At 39.5% G+C, this 19,107-nt stretch overlaps 1 protein-coding gene across 1 annotated transcript; it reads left to right on the top strand.

The window, feature by feature from the left end:
* The first annotated feature begins 65 nt into the window (after positions 1-65).
* LOC134317068 (cytochrome P450 20A1) lies at positions 66-18,896 on the top strand. Its single transcript, XM_062997745.1, has 13 exons — positions 66-298; positions 943-992; positions 1,089-1,255; positions 2,022-2,167; positions 4,161-4,328; positions 4,414-4,492; positions 4,602-4,717; positions 4,956-5,010; positions 6,336-6,456; positions 7,909-8,020; positions 15,245-15,309; positions 16,096-16,185; positions 18,184-18,896. The coding sequence occupies exons 1-13, from the start codon at positions 227-229 to the stop codon at positions 18,332-18,334; spliced, it is 1,392 nt and encodes a 463-aa protein (XP_062853815.1). The 5' UTR covers positions 66-226; the 3' UTR covers positions 18,335-18,896.
* The last annotated feature ends 211 nt before the right edge of the window (positions 18,897-19,107 follow it).

The raw sequence follows: 19,107 nt of genomic DNA, 5'->3' as shown, positions 1-19,107 counted from the left end.
CTGGAATCGAATGAGGAATCGACTCTTTGCGATAGACTCCATCCCTACGTGCTAATCGATGGCCGAACTGAATAGTGCTGAATGTCTTGTAGACGTGGTACTCTCTCTAAAGACACCAGTTTGTATTAGCTGGCTAACGGCTAATGCGTTTGAATAATAACAGCTGATATATAAGGCTTGTAAAGTAATGTTTTAATGTTTTAAAATATAATTGAAACCGGTAAACATGCTGGACTTTGCTATATTTGCTGTAACATTTGTTGTTATATTGGTTGGTGCTGTGCTGTACTTGTACCCGGTAAGTAAATCTGAACATGCTTTTCTAATGTTATTTTCCTAATTTTGTAGATAAAATAGGGAATGCATTTCGTTTTGTTTTCTTTTAAACGGAACCTTCTGATAACAAAGAAGTTGCAAAGTTAATAGAGACATAAATGTTACTTTGGTTTAGAGGAGCAGTTAAGAATGTGTTTAGTAAACAGTGTTTGATTTCCGTAAACAAGCAGATGTATTACGATGCCAAAAGTATGTGAACATTAGTGAACCTTTAACTAGTGGGTTTGGCTATATAAGCAACACCTACTACAGAGATGTTCAATTCTATCCACAAAAGGACAAAGTTACTGCAGGTGTTCATAATGGCCAAGCATAAGTTACACTTGATTCCAGTTAGTCATGGCTTTCCCATTACTAGTAGTTATGTTGCTAAATAAAAGTAAATTTATATATCAGTATTGCTTAATCTAGTGTAAAGCCTTTTCGTAACAGTGGATGCTATAAACCAGCAAAGAGTGACCAACTCGACTATACTGCACATGGTTTTGGATGTGGTTCCTGAGTGTCATTTGATAATACAATTTAATACACTAAACTCACAGTAAAACAAAAGCATTGATATCTCATGACTTTACCTCTAATTACAATGTAAATATCTTTCTCTAGTCATCCAGACAAATCTCAGGTGTCCCTGGTCTGAACCCTACTGAAGAAAAGTGAGTGTGAATGCAAAACCAATTCTTCTTCCTGATCTCATGCCCACAAGCAAAAATGACCTCACTGTCTGATTGTATCTTGTGTCTGTTCTTTAGGGATGGTAACCTGCAGGACATTGCGAGCAGAGGAAGTCTACATGAGTTCCTGGTTGGTTTACATGACCGTTTTGGTCCTGTGGCTTCCTTCTGGTTTGGCCGGAGACCAGTAGTGAGTCTCGGATCTGTTGATGAACTGCGACAACACATTAACCCCAACTGGACCAGTGAGTTGATGTTTTTATTTTTTATTTCTCCAATCTAGCCGTATCCAATTACCTGATTGTATCTCGCTGCTGATGTTGACTTCCACTCTGACCAAGGCGAGCTGTGACTAACACACGTCCCGCCGACACGTGTGCAGTAGCCGCCGTTCGTATGTGGATTAGACTCGTGCACGAAGAGCCTTACAGTGATCACGTTATCCCTCGTCTCTGTGCAGGCGCCATCAATCAGCCAGCAGAGATTGTAATTGCACCAGTTATGAGGAATCCCCTTCTGCACTGTCCCTATAAATGAGCCAATCATTGTTGGTGTAGGCATTTGAACTAATGAGTTCCCATACTGTAGTCTATAATATCTCTGTAGTCTGTAATTGACAGTAATTAAAATGTTCGTTACTACTACTTTAATACATAGAGAATAAGGACAAAATTGATACAGATTGTGATCATCTTTAATATCGAATAGTCCTGTCATACATTCTTTCATGTAGACAGTCACAGTGATGTTTCTCTGAAATAGACTGGAGGAACTGATGTGAACACTTTATTTTAACTTACAAATCACGAAAAGCAAGCTTGTGTTAAAAAGATGTGTATTGTACATTTGTAAATATGGGTGTTCAGAGCAGAAAAGTATAACACAAGCAGCCTCTTCTAATAGCTAATATCAAACTGTTCAGTAGTTTTGGAGTTTGGTCTGAAGTAGTAACCACACCAAGATTGAATTCATTAGTCACAGTCTAATATATTTGAGTTCTTTTCTCTTTAGCGGATTCCTTTGAGACAATGCTCAAGTCCTTGCTTGGTTACCAGTCTGGCACAGGCATGGGAGGGACGGATGCAGTGATGAGGAAGAAAGTTTATGAAGGGGCTATAAACAAAACACTGGAGAGTAACTTCCCTATTCTGCTGAAGGTATGGCACCATATTCCCACTGTATACCAGTACATGGTCATGGAACCATAAAATCAAACGTTTAAAACTATGCTTTTAAGAGACATGTATGTTTTTAAATGTTAGTACATGCACCCCTAATTAACTTTATTGTTACTAATTAGGATTAACTACAGCTGGTGATGTTTCTGTGCCCATATTAATAGGACTAGTTTAACTGCACCCATTTGAAGTACATGGATTCCCTCTTCGCCAAGGTCATGTAGAGAAAGTGTCACCCTTTGTGGCAGGAGGAAATTAATCCATATAATGGGATACACACACAAACATAACCTAGGTCATTAATAAAGCTGCTAAAACATGGTTGTTGTCCATGTCATGCAATCTTGATGTCATCAAAGAAAGGTTCAGCTTTTTTTTTGTTAATCAGCGACAAATTTCAGTTAAGCTTTAAGGCAGAAGTAGCAGGGGCTTTTTCTGGCACATAAGCCTCCACATATGCTAAATGATTCCAATTCCAAGACTGCCTTGTTATGTCCCTTACAATGGTATGTAAACCTTTGACTTTTTTGTATGCGTGGAGTTCAAAATAGTCCAGATTATTTTGGAAAAACACCAGTTCATGTCTCTTTTCCAATGCACAATATGGTGGTGTAATATTTTTATGCATTTTTCTCAATTTTCCTTCCAATCTAGTTGTATCCAATTACTTGTTTGCATTTTGCTGCCTTTACTGCTGCAGACTTTGACACATACAGTAGCTTCTTTTTTCACCTACGTGAGGCAAGTCCATAAGGAGATCCATATCCATTCCCCGTCTTTGTGTAGGCCAGCTGGATCAGCCAGCTGAGGTCGTAATTGCAGCTGTTATATGGAATCCTCTTACATATTTCTACCATTTGAATGAGTTAGTCATTGTCCGTATAGGCATCTGGCCTGCCAGGAGCATGTGGTGCTGTAATCTTTAACAATGCTTTAGTATGTGGACACTAGGGATGTAACGATACACTCTACCCACGATGCAATGTGATTCACGATACTGGGTTCACGATACGATTTTTTCCAGATTTTTTAAAACTGAAATTGAAGACATAATGACAAAGTTTCTATTTATTATTTCTCTTTAAAAAAAATAAAATAAAATACTGTATTGGTGATTATCTTTTATTAATCTAAGTAATGAATGCCCTTTTATTTCTGAGGTAGGTACAAACTGCAAAACAAATTTTAATTAAGCCCAATTTGGCTGAAAAGCCCCAAATTTGGCAACCAGGCGAGGTGTATAGCGCCAGTGACCTCTGCTGTTTAAAGTGAATATCGATTCATTTTACATGTCAAATCGATTTGAATCGTGGAATTTTTAAATCGGTTATTAACTGTATTGTGGTGCATCGTTACATCCCTAGTGGACACCAGTTCAATGAGTGTGTTTAGGCGTTTCAACCACGCCCATTGGTAACTGTATAAACCTAATTTCCAAAAGGCTCATTGTTAGGTGTTGACATGCTTACGGTTGTGTTATGTATCTGGTACCACAGTTTCCAGTGCTAAAGCATAGTTTTTTTTTCTATTTATTTATGCAGTTTGTCTTCTGCTGCTGGGGATCTTGATTGTGTTCAAGGAGGGTGTATTTGCCTGCTCAAGCCCCCTCCCCGAAGTGTGTGCAGTCCTTGCCGACCCCTTCTTTTACGCCCGTGCTTTGGTGGATTAGCACATAAGGCTTATCCACTTTCTGCACAGGTGCCCTCGGTCTGCTAACCAGGGTCCTTGGACATCATTTTAAGACCCCACCCACTTAGTCTTGTCATTTTCTCACCCAGCAGACACGGTGGCCTGTTTTTTTTGTCTGCTGCAGGTACTGCCAACTGTGCCCGCTAGATTGCGCCCAGCCGATCGGTAGCAAATCTGTGTGCCACCTGGGCGCCCTCATCATTTCTTTTCTTTTTTTTACATTTCTTCATTATCGTGTTTGCATTTTACTTTGATGGATAATCATGTTGTGCTTCTATTGCAGCTAGTTGAAGAGCTGGTTGAAAAATGGCAGGCATATCCAAAATCCCAACACATTCCCATCTGTGCTCACCTGCTGGGATTGTCTATGAAGGCTGTCACTCAACTCGCCATGGGTGGTCGCTTTGCTGATGATTCGGAAGTCCTTCGCTTCCGCAAGAACCATGAGGCCGTGAGTAAATATAAAGGTTATGCTGTCAGAATTGTGAGCTTGTTTTGTCAATTCTAACAATGCATTGTCTTTTTTTTGTAAGTAGATCTGGTCAGAGATTGGTAAAGGTTATCTGGATGGTTCTTTGGACAAAAGCCCTAGTAGGAAGGCCCACTATGAGGGCGGTGAGTAACCAGAAATTTTTATTTGAAATAATGTGACATTGCTTTTTATTACTGGCATTTCCAAGTACTAATGCACTTAACTTTATGTTAATTGTTTGTGTATCTACAGCATTAGCTGAGATGGAGTCCATGCTGAAAACTGTCATTAAAGAAATAAGTGGACGTGCTTCTGCTCAGTCAGCTTTCATAGATTCTCTACTGCAGGCCAAACTGTCTGAGAAACAGGTGATTATACAGCACTGTCTATCATCCTTAACTAATGTTGTACAGTCTGATGGCCGTTCCTTCCTGCAGCGGTGCAGAATCAGTCTGCTGCTCAGTGTACATTTTGCAGCCCTAGTTCTGAAATATAATGAAAGTAAAATTAAATAACAAATTACAAGTGATTGGTTTATTATTAGTGCATATTAGTGCAACTGACTTTTTTTTTTTATTAATAACTGTTTTTTCTTCTCTTTTACAGGTTATGGAGGAAAGCATGGTGTTCACCCTCGCTGGCTGTGTCATTACTGCAAACTGTAAGCTGCTGCTATGTCTCTCAGTGGTTGTATGGTTTATTTTGGGTTCACTTATATTAATTGCAGGAAGTTACGTTTACATTTTCGACATTTAGCAGACGTTTTCATCTAAAGCAACTTACATTATACAGTATAAGCAATTCAATGTTAGGGGCCTTGCTCAAGGGCCCAACAGTGGCACACTGGCAGTGGTGGGGTTTGAACCAGCAACCTTCTGCTTACTAGTCCAGTACCCTAACTGTAGGCTACAGTAGTTCTTGAATCACAGCCTAGTCTACTTAACGCATTTCATTGGTCATAATTAGCTAGATTCATCATTAGCCACCCCTTGGCCACATAGCCAATAATGTCTGTATGTAGACCCCCGACCAGCTGATATCACTGCTGGGCATTTGAACCCAGGATCGAGCATAATTTGAACCCAGGATCTAGCATAATTTACAGCTGTGCCACATAAGCACATTGTGTTGTCGTTTTAAATTGAAAGTTTCTCAATGAAAGACATAGTCTTCTTTGTGGTTTGTTGTGCATTATTACCATATTTAAAGCTTTATTTGCCCAACATTTGAGTGTATAACATGTTCATCAAGGTTTTTTTTTTTAAATAATCAAGTATTTTGGGCTCGGGTGTGTGGTGGTAAAACACGCTAGCACATCAGAGCTGACATCTCAAACTCGCCAGTTTGAGGCTGGGTGCCTGTATGGACAATGACTGTCTTCTCCATCAGGTAGGAATTGCCAGAAGGGATTTCTCATAACTGCTGCAATTACGACCTCTGCTGGCCGATCAATGGCCTGTGCACAAGGACAGGGCATAATGGAGATTGGTGCATGACCCTTCATGCATGATACAGATCTCCATGTGAACCCAGACAGATGAAAAGAAGTGGGCGGCTTCTGCACAGGTGTTGGAGGGTACATGTGTTAGTTATGACCCTCCTCACTCAGGAGTGGAGGTATGCAGCAGTAGAGAGAAAGCGAAATCCAATTGGCTAATTATAAACGCATAGATTGGAAGAAAAACTGTGGAAAATGCATTATAAAATGAATAATTCAGTATCTGTGACAGTCCTGTTTGGGACACATATTAATTCTCTTTATTTAGCTATGTGTCTTGCCAAGTGGAATTTGTGTCACTTTCAGGATTTAAAATCACTGATTAGCTATCAAGAAAGAAACCGTTCATTTAAATGTGTGTCTTTAAACAGCTTTTGTTTTCGTAATAATGACATTTTAGACATCTGTTACTTATCTTACTTATCTTTGTAGTTCCAATATAACTTGCTTTTTGTTATTGTTGACTCTTTTCTCATTTTTTGTTCCAGTGTGCATCTGGGCAGTTCACTTTCTGTCAATCTCAGAAGCTGTGCAGGACAAACTACATCAAGAACTGAGTGAAGTCCTAGGTGATGGCTCAATCTCCTTGGACAAGATTTCACAGCTCAGGTCTGTTCTTAACGTTATGATCCCATTAGGGTTAGGGTCCTTTAAAGACCCCCCTTTCCTAAATTATTTTGGGTGTGTGTGTTTTATTTCTTGTAGCATTAGAAAAACATTTTTAAACAAAAAATGAAAACGTTAATATGGTCTACATTTTCACAGATTAATTGTTTGGAGGAAGCCAACAGCTTAGCAAAATCCCCCACTATCAGTTGCTAAATCCAAATTTAAGAAGCAACCAGATGACCATCGTTGGGCACATCATTGGTTTGCATGGTTGTATAACAATCAACAAATATGAGCCATGATTTTATACAGGGTGTCTCTAAAGTCTGGACACAGGAAAATTCATATTTAAAAAAACATTTCAATTAATTTTTCAACAACATTTTATTTCATTAGAATATTAATCAATAACATCTTCAATGTCTTTTACACTATTTGTGATGCAATATGTATGTGTGTGTATTTTAGTAAACATAATAGTTAGTTATAGTTAGTGATATTTCCTATGTGTCCAGACTTTAGGGACACCCTGTATATTAAAGCCTTCCATGGCTACCAGTCTCCAGATATAAACATCACAGTCTGCGTTTTAGATTTTCACAGTATAACCAGTTCACACAAGGTTATATCGAACACAGTCATGGACAATTTAGTATTTCCTCGCTTGCATGTCTTTGGACTGTGGGAGGAAACCGGAGCACCCGGAGTAAACCCACACAGACACGGGAGAACGTGCAAACTCTACACAGAAAGGACCTGGACCGCCCCACCTGGGGATCGAGCCCAGGACCTTCTTGCTGTGAGGCGACAGTGCTGAATAAATTTCTATCTTCCTCATGGCAGAATGCCCCAAATACACCAAGGAAAGACAACATGTACACATGCCTGAAACCATAAAAGAAACTCTTACACAAGACAACACAAAAACAGTTTTAATCTATATTGCAACGATAAAAATGTACCCATATAAAATAGACCCACAATATAAAGACAGATAAAATAGACAAACATAATACCTGTTTTGCCATTACATGACACATATGTGTTAAACATGGCATTAAATCCAAATAAATAAATAAATCTTTGTTATATGCCAGAATACTCAAACAGAGCACCACACAGTCTTGTATGACAACGTGAGAACAAATTGAAGCTGTTCTTAATGCAAATGCTAACCCTCCTCTATATTTTTTACACTTCTGGCTGCTCCTGTAATCATCTCATCTGTCTAAAAGATTTGTAACACTGCAAATTGTAAATTCTGTGCATGGATCTGATCTAAAATCTCACATCCACAAGTTTGTATGTGTTTGTGCATTAGGGAATGAATAGGGCCCTACCACCCTGTGTATCCTTCGATGTGGTTTATTACCTCTCTGCTAGATTGCTGTCTAGCAGAGCAGATTTTGCTGTTTGTGTTAGTTGAGATAATCTGTCTCTCTGTGTCTGTAGCTACTGCCAGCAAGTGCTAAATGAGACTGTGCGCACTGCTAAACTAACTCCAATTGCTGCCAGACTGCAGGAGGTCGAGGGGAAGGTGAACAGCCATGTCATTCCTAAAGAGGTAAGATGTCTTGCATTTTAATGACTCGCACAGTACAGTTTGCAGAAGAGAGCAGGTGCATGTGAATCAGAATTATATACAGTACACTGCCTGGCCAGTATAAAGATCATTTGACCAACTTTAGCTTTGAATATGGTGAGCATTTACTGTGGCATTGTTTCAACAACCTTATGAAACGTCACAACATTTAATTCTGAGATCTTGCATTGATGACGGCAGAGTCAAACCACTCTGTAAAGTGTTCTCCATCACATCCCAAAGACTTTTAAGGTTATGGTCAGGACTCATAGGAAAATAAATCCTCATGCTCCCTTAACCACTCTTTTTTTTTTTTTATAAATTTTTTATTGAGAAGTCAAAATACAACAAGGTACAAAAAAATGTAATGGCTCTCAGACTTCCTCAGTTTTTCTTTTACAATCAAACATACATAAAGACCACACATACACATTCACACACACACCCACACACACAATAACAGAACAAAAAACAAAAACTATAAATAAAAATATACAGTAGACAAAATTACCAAAAAGAAATTCAATGAAAATAAATAAATAAATATACAAAAGGAGAGGAGAAAGAAAAAAAAAAAAAAAGAAAAAAAAAAAAAAGGGGGGGGGGGGGGGGGGGGGGGGGGGTTAATCAGTTAATTTGAAGGCAAGGCCTGAAGCTGGTCAAAATAGGCGAGAAAGGAATTCCACTTAGAATAAAACTTTGAGGTATCACCTCTCAAAGTGAATCTAATTTTCTCCAGTTTCAAGAAATACATCATATCATGAAGCCAGATTGAGATAGTAGGTGGTTTAGGGGATTTCCAGAGCAAAAGGATACGACGCCTTACCAATAAGGATGTAAAAGCTATAACATCTGACTGGGCCTGCGAAAGTGATTGAGGTCCTAAACACAGACCAAATATTGCAATGAAAGGACAGATTTGGATGGTAACACCAAGAATTTTTGACATAATTGCAAAGTAATCAAACCAAAATTTATAAATCCTTGGGCAAAAAAAAAACATATGGCTTAAATTGCAAGGTGACATCGAACATCTATCACACTGATCACTAACTGTCCCAGGGTAAAATTTTGATAGCTGAGACTTCGAGCGGTGAACTCTGTGTAGCACTTTAAATTGAATTAACTGAAGTCTGGCAGAGGGTGAGCTAAAGCGCACCCTCTTGATTGCCTCTTCCCACCACTGTTCAGGTAAATCAGGGCCCAATTCCTCCTCCCATGCATGTTTTATCTTGTCAACGGAATATGTGTTCAAATCCATCAGATGTGAGTATATCTTGGATATGAGTGACATTTGAGAGGGGTTCAAGTTTAAAAGATAATCCCATGATTGGCCTGAGGGAAAATGAGCATGATCCAAAAATGAAGAGGAGATGCAATGCCTGATCTGGAAATATCGAAACAAATGAGAGGCAGGTAAATTAAAATCTGCAGATAACTGAGTGAAACTGCATAATGTTCCATCCTTGTAAAGGTCCTGAAAAGAGTCAATGCCTCTCTCGTGCCACAACTTAAATGCCATGTCATTTAAGCCAGGGGGAAATAAGTGGTTATTTAAAATGGGCATTTTCATAGAGGGCAATGTCAACTTAAAGTGGGACCTAAATTGACACCAAATACGGAGAGAAGAAAGAAGCAGTGGGTTATTTGTAAATTTTGAAATTTTAAGTGGTACCGGGGCTGTAAGTAATGTGAGTACTGATGATGGAGAGCAAGACAAAGATTCCAGCCTGCACCACAGTAGTTCAGGGAAGTGAAGCAAGTAAAGCAATTTGTGAATATTGGCTGACCAATAATAATACAAAAAGTTGGGAAGGGCAAGTCCACCATCAAATTTGAATCTTTGTAGAAGCAAATTTCTCACTCTAGGGACCTTGCCATCCCATATAAAAGTAGATATAAGCTGGTCCAATGATTTAAAAAACTTTTTAGGTAAGTACAAGGGAATAGTTTGAAACAAAAAAAGAAATCTGGGCAGCACATTCATTTTTATTATATTTATCCTAGCAATAAGTGATAGAGGAAGAGACCGCCATCTCTCCAAGTCAGATTTAAGTTTTTCAAGCAGGGGGGAGAAGTTGGAGTGGAAAAGAGATGATAAGGTGCGAGACACAAAAATGCCCAGATATTTGAAACCAGTTGGGGTGAATTTAAAAGGCAAAATAGATTGATCAAGCAGCAAAGCTAAAGAATTCACTGGATAGCATTCACTCTTCTGCAGGTTCAATTTATATCCAGAAAATGAACCAAATTTCTTCAACAGCGATAATATTGATGGAAGACTACTCTCAGGGTCAGTTACATACAGCAACAGATCATCTGCATACAATGACAGCTTCAACTCAACGCCTAAGCGAAGAATACCCCGAAAGAGTGGGAGAGATTTCAAGGCAATGGATAAAGGCTCAACAACAAGTGCAAACAGTAGGGGGGATAAAGGACAGCCCTGTCTGGTCCCACGTGACAAAGAGAAATGATCTGAATGTACACTATTTGTATGCACACTGGCTCGAGGAGATGTGTATAGTAGTTTTATCCAGGATATGAAAATGTCTCCAAAACCGAATCTACGCAAGACAAAAAAGAGATATCGCCACTCAACACGATCAAAAGCCTTTTCTGCATCTAAAGAGATAACCACCTCCGGGGCAGAACTTGAATGCTCAGTGTAGATGATATTCAAAAGTGTACGAACATTAAAGAAAAGCTGACGTCTCTTGATGAAGCCGTTTTGATCAGGGGAGATAATTTTAGGGAGTACACCTTCCAAACGTAGTGCCAGAGCTTTAGCCAGAATCTTCACATCCACGTTTAACAAAGAGAGAGGTCTGTATGAAGTGCAGAGATTAGGGTCCTTGCCCCTCTTCAGAAGCAGTGATATAGATGCCTGAGTCATAGTAGGAGGTAGAGCAGAGGAAGAGAAAGACTCATCAAAAACAGCTAGAAGAAGAGGAGCAAGCTTATTCAAAAATTTCTTATAAAATTCAATAGAAAAGCCATCAGGACCAGGAGCTTTACTAGACTGCATTGATCTAATAGATTGGGTAATCTCTTCTAACCTCAGAGGTGAGTCAAGATTATCTGCAACTGTCCGATCCACAGCTGGAAGCACCAAACCCTCAAAAAATGAAAACATTTCAATGTCATCAGACGGGGACTCAGATGTATAAAGGTTGGAGTAAAAGGACTCGAAGGTTGCATTAATAACCAGAGGGTCTGAACAAAGGTCACCCTTTGTGTCCATAATTTGTGGTATCCCCCGAGACGCGGCTTGTCTCTTCAACTGATGAGCCAGAAGTCTAGATGGTCTGTCACCATGTTCGTAATAAGTACTACGCGCATGTAACAACAGTCTTTCTGCCTCGGACGTTGTGAGAAGATCGAATCTGGTCTGTAGCGCAAGTCGCTGCTTGAGTAAAGACGCCGATGACTGAACCGCAATAAGCTTGTCCAGCTCTGCAATTTCATTCAACAGGCTTTGTATATTGGCTCGCTGCAATTTGTTAAGGTGTGCTGTGTAAGAAATTATTTGACCACGAAGATAAGCCTTAAGAGACTCCCAGAGCAGGGAAGAAGAGACAGTCACACTTATTGATAGCAACGAAATCGTCAATAGAAGAGGAAATAAACGTATTAAAAGTGTCATTTGAAAGCAGTAGTGAATTGAATCTCCAAGTGGGTGGAGAACAATGAGTGTCTGTGAATTTTATGTTTATAGTATGAGGAGCATGATCGGAAATAACTATAGAATGATAGGTAGGAGAGGTGACTTTGGAAATGAGAGAGCTGTCCACAAAAAAATAGTCTATGCGTGAATATGTTTGATGTGGGTGAGAATAAAAAGAAAACTCCTTAACTAATGGATTGTAAAACCTCCAAGGATCAATCAAAGAGCTTCCAGTTATAAACTCAGAAATTACCTGGGACATTAGAGATGGATTTAATGTACGTGGATTTGAGTGATCCAAAGTCGGATCGAGAGTAGAGTTCATGTCTCCTCCCATTATCAGGAGGTGAGTATTTAAAGAGGGAATCAAACCAAAGAGATTCTGCATGAATGTGGGGTTATCAAAATTGGGGGCATATATATTAATCAGTAGCACTGGTTTGTTGCAGAGAGAGCCCCGAACAATCAAAAACCTGCCATTTACATCTGCAAAGACGTGATCGGAAATAAACTGAATACCTCTCCTAATCAAAATCGCAACTCCTCTATATTTAGCATTAAATGTTGTATGAAAAATGTTACCAACCCAGGGAAATTTCAACTTAAGGTGATCCACCCCTCTGAGATGAGTTTCTTGTAAAAATGCTATGTCAGTGTTTAAACGTTTCATATGAGCATTAACCCTTAGACGCTTAACCAGGTTGTTCAGACCATTGACGTTCCAACTCAGGAATCTTATATTAGCTCCGCTATCTGGATTGTATGAACTACAATTAGTCATAAAGATTAGTTATACAATGGTGAAGAAAAAAGTAATTGAAAGGCCTGCCAGCCAACCAAATAGGGGCGAGGGAGGGGAAGGAGGAGAAAAAAAAAGGGAGAAGAAAAAGAAAGAGAAAAAAAAGAGAAAAAAAAAAAAAAAAAAAGAAAAAAAAAAAAAAAAAAAACACATACATATACACACATGCATACACACACACAAATCCCTAACCACCCACAACAACAACCCAACCAACATCGTCCACCAACCCGAACACACAAGCAACACTCCCAGTAGGACATGATCAACCATGGAGCCCCTGTAGAGCAAAGACATCAAACAAATTGTAGAAACATGTGCATGTACATGTGGAAACATAAGAGAACCAGAAACATGCACATGCATGTGGAAAAAGGCACAAATACCAAAGATTAACAATAATAATGATAAGAACAAATGCAATGTAAAATTAAATATTTACAAAAATAAATAAACATTTAAATAAATAATAGAAAATTAAATAAACTAAATAAAAAAAGAAAAGAAAATAAATATTAAATAAAAAGGTCGCGTTAAAACTAAATCAACGCCCAACTAGGGAGCAAGATATCCAGGCAACCTAAAAAGAAAAGAAGTAAATGGAACACGACATTGAAACAGGAAATCCCGCCTCCAATAAAAGCGTAAAATCACTAGATAGGTACAGCCCCAAAACGGGTGCTTTTTAACACTAAACAATGAGAGTAAAGTTCCAGAACACACAGCAAAACAGGCTAATAACTCAATGTCGTCTCACAACTGAGAAGATAGTGTTCAATCAAAAATTGTTCGGTACATAGAAACACTCAGAAAATAATTAGGACGAAATCAGGTTGAAATAGAAGCAACAAACCGCTTCGCTTCATCAGCAGATGTGAAAATCTGGTGTTTATCACCATGAGATATACGGAGACGAGCTGGAAAGAGAAGGGAATATTTCACATTGTCCAAAGCACGAAGTTGTTTCCGTACATCATTAAAGGCAGCCCGAGCCCTGGCGACCCTTGCCGTGTAATCAGGATACACCGAGATACTCAAGCCCGATACGGAGATCCGCTGCAGCTCCCTGGCTTTTCTCAGAATGTGAGCACAATCCTTGAAATAATGCAATCTAACTATAATAGCTCGCGGTGGATCGCCGGATTTAGGGGTCGGAGCAAGGGAGCGGTGAGCTCGGTCAATCACGGGACATTCGTCCAGGTTAAACGCGTCTTTCAGAAGCTGAGACACGTATGAGTCGGATATCAACTGCGATTCCGGGACCCCAACGATCCTGATATTCTGTCGGCGAGATCTGGACTCCAAGTCCTCGCACTTAGTGTCCAACTTACTGAGCTCCGCAGTTAGATAGCTGACTTTAGATTGTAGACCCACGACATCATCTGAAAATGAGGAGAGAGACTGTTCCACATCTGAAACCGTCTTCCTGAGATCAGTAAATTCGGATCTCAAAGCAGCGTTATCACGTAAAATGTCTGCCTTTAATACCTGGAACTCAGACCGAAGACTGGATCTAAACTCATCCAATGCAAACCGCAGCTCCTCCTTCACTGCAAGAACCAGTTCAGACTTCAGCGCCGCGATGTCTTGGTTTAAAGCCGAAGCAGCGCTCACCTCCGCCGGGGCCGCAGCAGCACCAGTACCAGGTGAGGACGCGGATCGAACTACAGGCCTGATGAGGCTCTGTGAGGGTCCCGGTGTTTTATTAACTTTTGGAGGCATCGTAACAACAAAAAAAACTTAACCAGAATAAATAACTAAGAGTTAACAAAAACCTAAATTAAATAAAAAACGGTAAATGTGCCTTAAAATAATGAAAACAGATGACTTTGCTCGGAGGGAAACACGAGCTCACGTCCTCTCCATGTAGCGCCAAACCGGAAGCCCCTTAACCACTCTTCACAATTTAAGCTTTGCATTGTCGTGCTGGTATCTGTCCATGCCATCATGAAAGAAAAAATTTATTGATAGGATAACCTGGTTATTCAATACATTCAAGTAGTCAGTTAACATTTATTGCCACATAATGTAGCTGAGCCGTCGAGTCAGTTCTGATTCCTGCAACTGTATGGATAGTGTTTCTCCAGAACATCCTGTTGTCTCTTTTGGTCTTCATGCTTCTTAACGGTCTATTTACTGTTCTTCTAATTGTATCCATCCATCTTGGTGCTGGCGATCCTCTTCCTCTTCTACCTATTAACACTGCCTCCAGAGGCTTGTATTGTGGACACTGTGCATGATGAGTACATTGCACATTATGCACTTACCTTCTTTCCCTGAGGCACCCATCACTCTGGAATAGGGTACATTTAGTCTTTGATTGCCTTGATAACAAGTGTTTTTGTGGCCACACAGCCCTTGAGTTCCTGTCACAATGTGGGTGTTGAAATGCTCCTACTTTCACTATTAGAGAATTGGGCGGGTAGGTGGCTCAGTGGCTAGCACTGTCGCCGTACAGCAGTAAGGTCCTGGGTTCGTTTCCAAGGTGGAGTGGTCCAGGTCTATTCTGTGTGGAGCATGTTTTCCCTGTGTCTGCGCCGGTTTACTCCTACAGTCCATAGACATGTAAGTGAGGTGAATTGGAGATACAAAATTGTCCATGACTGTGTTTGACATTAAACTTGAACTGATTTCAGCATTTCCCCATTTATCTATGATTTTTTCTAATTGGCCAGGCAGTGTAATTTAAGAATTGTGGATTGTACATATGCTGTTCTATAATGTGTCTTCTGTGAAACAGACATTGGTAATCTACGCTCTTGGTGTAGTCCTTCAGGATGCAGACACTTGGACATTACCATACAGGTGTGTATGTGTGTGCATGCACATATGCATTTTGTTTGTTTAATTACATACTAGGAATGGTCACGTTTCTTTGTTTCTTTAAAAAATATCTGAACAGATCCTACTACTCATTTACTTAGTCCAGTATTTGAATACTTGCTTATATTTATTACTGTAGGCTTTAGAACTCTATTACTCTGTACCATATATAGGTGGTTTTCAAAAAGAGTGCAGCCACATTGGTAGGAGTGGGGTTGGGGGGTTGTAACAACAGTGCATACTTTTTATAACGGGTTGAAAAACCAAACACAATTCTACTTGGCTACTGTTTGACTCCCACTCTTCCAATTCCATGTTTACTTCAAATTCAAATAGGAAGAGCTCTTTCTCAGTTAGGTTGGCACTAGTTCCAAGGTGCCAGCTGCATCTTTTTAGTTGCATAGTCTCACAAAAAAAACATGCTATGAGCTCCACAAACGCCGCACCACTAGTGCAGGTGCCTTCACCAGACCGACAGCAAAGTTTGCAGTTGTACAGTGGCAATGCCCAGCCAATCTAGATGCCTTCGAACTCAAGAGCTAGAGATCTCAGAGGTGGTAGGGTAGTGCTTTAGACCGCTATGTTGTTTGCTAATGCCCACATGTAATTTTTTTACATTTACATTTTGAGTATTTCAGTAGTACTTCTTTAAACTTTAGATTATTTCTGTTTCTGGAGTTTGAATACTACGCAAGAGGTTGTATTGCCCATCCCTTGTAAATACAGTAGTATTGTTTCATGCATTTAATCATGTCATTTTACTTTTAGGTTTAATCCAGAAAGGTTTACAGATGGTTCAGTAAAGAAGAGCTTCTCTCTGTTGGGCTTTTCAGGAAACCAGGCCTGTCCTGAACTGAGGTAAGCTTAAACAATCCTGGGGAAAAAAATTGGAGATTCATCATGTTAAATTAACTTATATTTATATACAGGTTCTTCTCAAAAAATTTGCATATTGTGATAAAGTTCATTATTTTCCATAATGTAATGATAAAAATTAAACTTTCATATATTTTAGATTCATTGCACACCAACTGAACTATTTCAGGTCTTTTATTGTTTTAATACTGATGATTTTGGCATACAGCTCATGAAAACCCAAAATTCCTATCTCAAAAAATTAGCATATTTCATCCGACCAATAAAAGAAAAGTGTTTTTAATACAAAAAAAGTCAAACTTCAAATAATTATGTTCAGTTATGCACTCAATACTTGGTCGGGAATCCTTTTGCAGAAATGACTGCTTCAATGCGGCGTGGCATGGAGGCAATCAGCCTGTGGCACTGCTGAGGTGTTATGGAGGCCCAGGATGCTTCGATAGCGGCCTTAAGCTCATCCAGAGTGTTGGGTCTTGTCTCTCAACTTTCTCTTCACAATATCCCACAGATTCTCTATGGGGTTCAGGTCAGGAGAGTTGGCAGGCCAATTGAGCACAGTAATACCATGGTCAGTAAACCATTCACCAGTGGTTTTGGCACTGTGAGCAGGTGCCAGGTCGTGCTGAAAAATGAAATCTTCATCTCCATAAAGCTTTTCAGCAGATGGAAGCATGAAGTGCTCCAAAATCTCCTGATAGCTAGCTGCATTGACCCTGCCCTTGATAAAACACAGTGGACCAACACCAGCAGCTGACATGGCACCCCAGACCATCACTGACTGTGGGTACTTGACACTGGACTTCAGGCATTTTGGCATTTCCTTCTCCCCAGTCTTCCTCCAGACTCTGGCACCTTGATTTCCGAATGACATGCAAAATTTGCTTTCATCCGAAAACAGTACTTTGGACCACTGAGCAACAGTCCAGTGCTGCTGTTTCTGGTTCAAAAGTGGCTTGACCTGGGGAATGCGGCACCTGTAGCCCATTTCCTGCACACGCCTGTGCACGGTGGCTCTGGATGTTTCTACTCCAGACTCAGTCCACTGCTTCCGCAGGTCCCCCAAGGTCTGGAATCGGCCCTTCTCCACAATCTTCCTCAGGGTCCGGTCACCTCTTCTCGTTGTGCAGCGTTTTCTGCCACACTTTTTCCTTCCCACAGACTTCTCACTGAGGTGCCTTGATACAGCACTCTGGGAACAGCCTATTCGTTCAGAAATTTCTTTCTGTGTCTTACCCTCTTGCTTGAGGGTGTCAATGATGGCCTTCTGGACAGCAGTCAGGTCGGCAGTCTTACCCATGATTGCAGTTTTGAGTAATGAACCAGGCTGGGAGTTTTTAAAAGCCTCAGGAATCTTTTGCAGGTGTTTAGAGTTAATTCGTTGATTCAGATGATTAGGTTAATAGCTCGTTTAGAGAACCTTTTCATGATATGCTAATTTTTTGAGATAGGAATTTTGGGTTTTCATGAGCTGTATGCCAAAATCATCAGTATTAAAACAATAAAAGACCTGAAATATTTCAGTTGGTGTGCAATGAATCTAAAATATATGAAAGTTTAATTTTTATCATTACATTATGGAAAATAATGAACTTTATCACAATATGCTAATTTTTTGAGAAGGACCTGTATATATACATCATGTCTGATGTAGACATCTGACCGGCTGAGAGTACTGCTGACCTAAACCCTGAACCCAAGTGGCTGTGGGCTAATTTACTGCGTCACCACCCGAACGCTTCTGCCTTGTTATTTATGTCATCAAATTTCAACACAGACTGACCCGTTTTTTTAAGAATATTAAATCTCTGCTCATTCTGATGTTGGTTAATAAACTGATATGATTTTACATATCAGATTTACATTTATGTCTTTAAAATTTGGTTGTCAAAATATACTAGAATTATATCATGCTGGATTATTTTTTTATTTCTATGTGGCCTAATAACAAAGTAAAACATAATCCATCATTTTCTTCATCAGATTTGCATACACGGTGGCGACGGTGCTGCTGAGCACGTTGGTGCGGAGGCTTCGGCTACATCGTATCGAGGGCCAAGTGATAGAAGCGAGGTATGAACTAGTGTCCACACCAAAAGATGACACCTGGATCACCGTCAGCAAGAGAAACTGATTCAGCAGATCATCGTGTCACACAAAACCTCGAGGGACACTCTGAGGAGATCATAAAATCATCTGTAGTCTCCTCAAGTCTTTGTGGCCTTTTGTGAAAGTTTAGATGCAGTTTGTTGGATCTAGTGATTTTGTTGTTTGTAACATCACACATGCTCTGTAAAGCGTTCTTATTGGTTATCAGGCCTTGTAGAACATTTACATTTTCACAGACTACACTTATTTTATTACATGATTTCATTTAGGATAAGAACTACATCTTCAGGACATTCCACTAGAACTATTTTTTCTAATTCACATGTGTACTTACAAATAATAAACAAGCAACAACACAATTTTGCTTTGTCATTATAACAGCTAAAGGAGGTTTAAGTTAAAGTGCTTTATAAGAATGACCATGGAGCTAGAACTTGTGGATTTTTGATGATAATACGGTATCTATACCTCCAATTCTGACAAATAGAAATGTCTATTTTAATCTGATGAATGTGTAGTCTGTGTTACTACAGTTCTGTTAAAAATAAAGAGGAAATGATAAAGCATTAATAAATAAAATAAACTATTTTTACTGTTTTCTTGTATCTTTATATGTGGAAAATAGGGCTGGGCAATTTGAAGATATACACTTACTTTACTATGAACACAAGCTTATTTCTACAGTTGTCTAATCAGCCAGTCTTGGGGTGTCAATGTGTAGTATCATAAAAACAATCTAATATCACCAGTTAAATTAAATGTTCACATCAAACATCTGAATAGGAAAAAAATTTATTT

This window comes from Trichomycterus rosablanca, chromosome 6 (assembly GCF_030014385.1).
Source record: "Trichomycterus rosablanca isolate fTriRos1 chromosome 6, fTriRos1.hap1, whole genome shotgun sequence".
NCBI lineage: Eukaryota > Metazoa > Chordata > Actinopteri > Siluriformes > Trichomycteridae > Trichomycterus > Trichomycterus rosablanca.
Note: the sequence above shows the minus strand (reverse complement) of the source record. Positions and strands in the feature narration are given on the sequence as shown.